This window comes from Entelurus aequoreus, linkage group LG08 (genome assembly GCF_033978785.1).
Source record: "Entelurus aequoreus isolate RoL-2023_Sb linkage group LG08, RoL_Eaeq_v1.1, whole genome shotgun sequence".
Classification (NCBI taxonomy): Eukaryota; Metazoa; Chordata; class Actinopteri; order Syngnathiformes; family Syngnathidae; genus Entelurus; species Entelurus aequoreus.
In genome coordinates, this window is record NC_084738.1 from 67,456,095 (window position 1) to 67,461,094 (window position 5,000).

Genomic DNA, 5,000 nt, shown 5'->3' on the forward strand with positions numbered 1-5,000 from the left:
CTAGTGTCTTTACACTAATTACTCAACAGCACAACACTCCTGTCTAATAGAGGATCTTTGACTAGTGTCTTTACACTAATTACTTAGCAGCACAACACCTATGCCATATAGAGGATCTTTGACTAGTGTCTTTACACTAATTACTTAGCAGCACAACACTTATGCCATATAGAGGATCTTTGACTAGTGTCTTTACCCTCATTACTCAGCAGCACAACACTCCTGTCATATAGAGGATCTTTGACCAGTGTCTTTACACTAATTACTCAGAAGCACAACACTTATGCCATATAGAGGATCTTTGACCAGTGTCTTTACACTAATTACTCAGCAGCACAACACTCTTGTCGTATAGAGGATCTTTGACCAGCGTCTTTACACTAATTACTCAGCAGCACAACACTCCTGTCATATAGAGGATCTTTGACCAGTGTCTTTACACTAATTACTCAGCAGCACAACACTCCTGTCATATAGAGGATCTTTGACAAGTGTCTTTACACTAATTACTCAACAGCACAACACTCCTGTCATATAGAGGATCTTTGACTAGTGTCTTTACACTAATTACTCAGCAGCACAACACTCCTGTCATATAGAGGATCTTTGACTAGTGTCTTTACACTAATTACTTAGCAGCACAACACTTATACCATATAGAGGATCTTTGACTAGCGTCTTTACACTAATTACTCAACAGCACAACACTCCTGTCATATAGAGGATCTTTGACTAGTGTCTTTACACTAATTACTCAACAGCACAACACTCCTGTCGTATAGACGATCTTCAATTAGTTTAAAAAAAATGGTAGGACGGTGCCTACAGCCACAGCTGCTGATGTTTCTCGCATAAGTGCTTATGAGAGCCCTTGACGGTAATCTCCCAGTTTGTGAACACATGCCTGTGAGCGGGTAGAACAGGTGACACACCTGTGAGCGGGTAGAACAGGTGACACACCTGTGTTAGATAGAACATGTGACAGCGTGTGTGTGTGTGTGTGTGTGTGTGTGTGTGTGTGTGTGTGTGTGTGTGTGTGTGTGTGTGTGTGTGTGTGTGTGTGTGTGTGTGTGTGTGTGTGTGTGTGTGTGTGTGTGTGTGTGTGTGTGTGTGTGTGTGTGTGTGTGTGTGTGTGTGTGTGTGTGTGTGTGTGTGTGTGTGTGTGCAGATGGAGCGTCAGCTGCTGCTGCAGAATGAGATGAGGCAGCGTCAGATGGCCATGCAGGTTGCTTGGTCCAGAGAGTTCCTGACATACTTTGGCACCTTCTTCACACTCACCTGTGCTGGACTCACACTGGGGTGACCTTTGACACCGTCCTTAGCCATGTGACCTTTCACCTCTCACTCTGACCCACTATAATACACTCTCTGTCTTTCTTCAGGGCCATCAAGAGAAAGAAGGCGGCCATGTTGGCCCCCATCCTTCCTCTCAGCTTCATCCTGGCCTATCAGGTGGACAATGCCTACGGGTCACTCATTCATCGAACCAGAGGTGCATCGTCTCCAACATATCTTTGTTTCTCCTGCTGATTGCTCTTCTTTTTTACTGCGCAGCTCATTCCTAAAAACAGCATCGAGAGGATCTTTGACGGCTGTTTTTGCAGTATGACCCTAAAAGAGGTCTTTGAGCAGCAGCATGATCATCTTGGGTTTTTGCAGCAGTCACTACTTTTTAGAGAGGATCTTTGACTAGTGTTTTGTCGTAAGTTCTCAAAAACAGCAGTCATTACTTTTTAGAGAGGATCTTTGACTTTTTTTGCAGCAGTCACGACTTTTTAGAGAGGATCTTTGACTAGTGTTTTTGCAGCAGTCACTACTTTTTAGAGAGGATCTTTGACTAGTGTTTTGTAGTAAGTTCTCAAAAACAGCAGTCATTACTTTTTAGAGAGGATCTTTGACTTTTTTTTGCAGCAGGCACTACTTTTTAGAGAGGATCTTTGACTAGTGTTTTTGCAGCAGTCACTACTTTTTAGAGAGGATCTTTGACTAGTGTTTTGTAGTAAGTTCTCAAAAACAGCAGTCATTACTTTTTAGAGAGGATCTTTGACTTTTTTTTGCAGCAGGCACTACTTTTTAGAGAGGATCTTTGACTAGTGTTTTTGCAGCAGTCACTACTTTTTAGAGAGGATCTTTGACTAGTGTTTTGTAGTAAGTTCTCAAAAACAGCAGTCATTACTTTTTAGAGAGGATCTTTGACTTTTTTTTGCAGCAGTCACTACTTTTTAGAGAGGATCTTTGACTAGTGTTTTGTAGTAAGTTCTCAAAAACAGCAGTCATTACTTTTTAGAGGGGATCTTTGACTTTTTTGCAGCAGTCACTACTTTTTAGAGAGGATCTTTGACTAGTGTTTTGTAGTAAGTTCTCAAAAACAGCTGTCATTACTTTTTAGAGAGGATCTTTGACTTTTTTTGCAGCAGTCACTACTTTTTAGAGAGGATCTTTGACTAGTGTTTTGTAGTAAGTTCTCAAAAACAGCTGTCGTTACTTTTTAGAGAGGATCTTTGACTTTTTTTTGCAGCAGTCACTACTTTTTAGAGAGGATCTTTGACTAGTGTTTTGTAGTAAGTTCTCAAAAACAGCAGTCATTACTTTTTAGAGAGGATCTTTGACTTTTTTTTGCAGCAGTCACTACTTTTTAGAGAGGATCTTTGACTAGTGTTTTTGCAGCAGTCACTACTTTTTAGAAAGGATCTTTGACTAGTTTTGTAGTAAGTTCTCAAAAACAGCAGTCACTACTTTTTAGAGAGGATCTTTGACTTATGTTTTAGCAGCAGTCACTACTTTTTAGAGAGGATCTTTGACCTGTGTTTTTGCAGCAGTCACTACTTTTTAGAGAGGATCTTTGACTTGTGTTTTAGAAGTATGTTCTGAAAAACAGCTCAGCTTGCCTTTTAGAGAGGATCTTTGACTAGGGGTTTTTGTGGTAGGTTCTCAAAATGGTGAGTACACCTTTCAGACAGGATCTTTGACTAGTGTTTTGTAGTAAGTTCTCAAAAACAGCAGTCACTACTTTTTAGAGAGGATCTTTGACTAGTGTTTTTGCAGCAGTCACAACTTTTTAGAGAGGATCTTTGACTAGTTTTTTTGCAGCAATCACAACTTTTTAGAGAGGATCTTTGACTAGTGTTTTGTAGTACGTTCTCAAAAACAGCAGTCACTACCTTTTAGAGAGGATCTTTGACTTGTGTTTTTGCAGCAGTCACTACTTTTTAGAGAGGATCTTTGACTAGTGTTTTGTAGTAAGTTATCAAAAACAGCAGTCACTACTTTTTAGAGAGGATCTTTGACTTGTGTTTTAGCAGCAGGCACTACTTTTTAGAGAGGATCTTTGACCTGTGTTTTTGCAGCAGTCACTACTTTTTATTAGAGAGGATCTTTGACTTGTGTACTTGCAGTATGTTCTGAAAAACAGCTCAGTTTGCCTTTTAGAGAGGATCTTTGACTAGGATTTTTTGTGGTAGGTTCTCAAAATGGTGCAGCACACCTTTTAGAGAGGATCTTTGACTTGTGTTTTGTAGTACGTTCTCAAAAACAGCACTTTTAGAGAGGATCTTTGACTTGTGTTTTTGCAGCAGACACTACTTTTTAGAGAGGATCTTTGACTTGTGTTTTTGCAGCAGACACTACTTTTTAGAGAGGATCTTTGACTTGTGTTTTTGCAGCAGACACTACTTTTTAGAGAGGATCTTTGACTTGTGTTTTTGCAGCAGACACTACTTTTTAGAGAGGATCTTTGACTTGTGTTTTTGCAGTATGTTCTGAAAAACAGCTCAGCTTGCCTTTTAGAGAGGATCTTTGACTAGGATTTTTTGTGGTAGGTTCTCAAAATGGTGCAGCACACCTTTTAGAGAGGATCTTTGACTAGTGTTTTGTAGTAAGTTCTCAAAAACAGCAGTCACTACTTTTTAGAGAGGATCTTTGACTTGTGTGCTTGCAGTATGTTCTGAAAAACAGCTCAGCTTGCCTTTTAGAGAGGATCTTTGACTAGGGTTTTTTGTGGTAGGTTCTCAAAAGGGTGCAGCACACCTTTTAGAGAGGATCTTTGACTAGTGTTTTGTAGTAAGTTCTCAAAAACAGCACTTTTAGAGAGGATCTTTGACTTATGTTTTTGCAGCAGTCACTACTTTTTAGAGAGGATCTTTGACTTGTGTTTTTGCAGCAGTCACTACTTTTTAGAGAGGATCTTTGACTTGTGTTTTTGCAGCAGTCACTACTTTTTAGAGAGGATCTTTGACTTGTGTTTTTGCAGCGGTCACTGCTTTTTAGAGAGGATCTTTGACTTGTGTTTTTGCAGTATGTTCCGAAAAACAGCTCAGCTTGCCTTTTAGAGAGGATCTTTGACTAGGATTTTTTGTGGTAGGTTCTCAAAATGGTGCAGCACACCTTTTAGAGAGGATCTTTGACTAGTGTTTTGTAGTAAGTTCTCAAAAACAGCAGTCACTACTTTTTAGAGAGGATCTTTGACTTGTGTACTTGCAGTATGTTCTGAAAAACAGCTCAGCTTGCCTTTTAGAGAGGATCTTTGACTAGGGTTTTTTGTGGTAGGTTCTCAAAATGGTGCAGCATACCTTTTAGAGAGGATCTTTGACTAGTGTTTCGTAGTAAGTTCTCAAAAACAGCAGTCACTACTTTTTAGAGAGGATCTTTGACTTGTGTACTTGCAGTATGTTCTGAAAAACAGCTCAGCTTGCCTTGTAGAGAGGATCTTTGACTAGGGTTTTTTGTGGTAGGTTCTCAAAATGGTGCAGCACACCTTTTAGAGACGATCTTTGACTAGTGTTTTGTAGTAAGTTCTCAAAAACAGCACTTTTAGAGAGGATCTTTGACTTGTGTTTTTGCAGCAGACACTACTTTTTAGAGAGGATCTTTGACTTGTGTTTTTGCAGCAGGCACTACTTTTTAGAGAGGATCTTTGACTAGGTGTTTTGTATTAGGTCATAAAAACAGCACATCACTCATTTGTCGAGATCATTTTTGCAGTAGGACTTAATAAACAGAAG

General features: G+C 39.6%; 1 protein-coding gene across 2 annotated transcripts in view; it reads left to right on the forward strand.

Moving 5' to 3' along the window:
• The window catches only part of plgrkt (plasminogen receptor, C-terminal lysine transmembrane protein), a 15,597-nt gene that overhangs the window by 9,610 nt on the left and 987 nt on the right, over nt 1–5,000 (forward strand). For both annotated transcript variants that reach the window (XM_062055129.1, XM_062055130.1), the window contains exons 3-4: nt 1,169–1,299; nt 1,383–1,492. In XM_062055129.1, the coding sequence (XP_061911113.1) occupies nt 1,169–1,299; nt 1,383–1,492 (241 nt within the window). The remainder of the gene's footprint in view (nt 1–1,168; nt 1,300–1,382; nt 1,493–5,000) is intronic.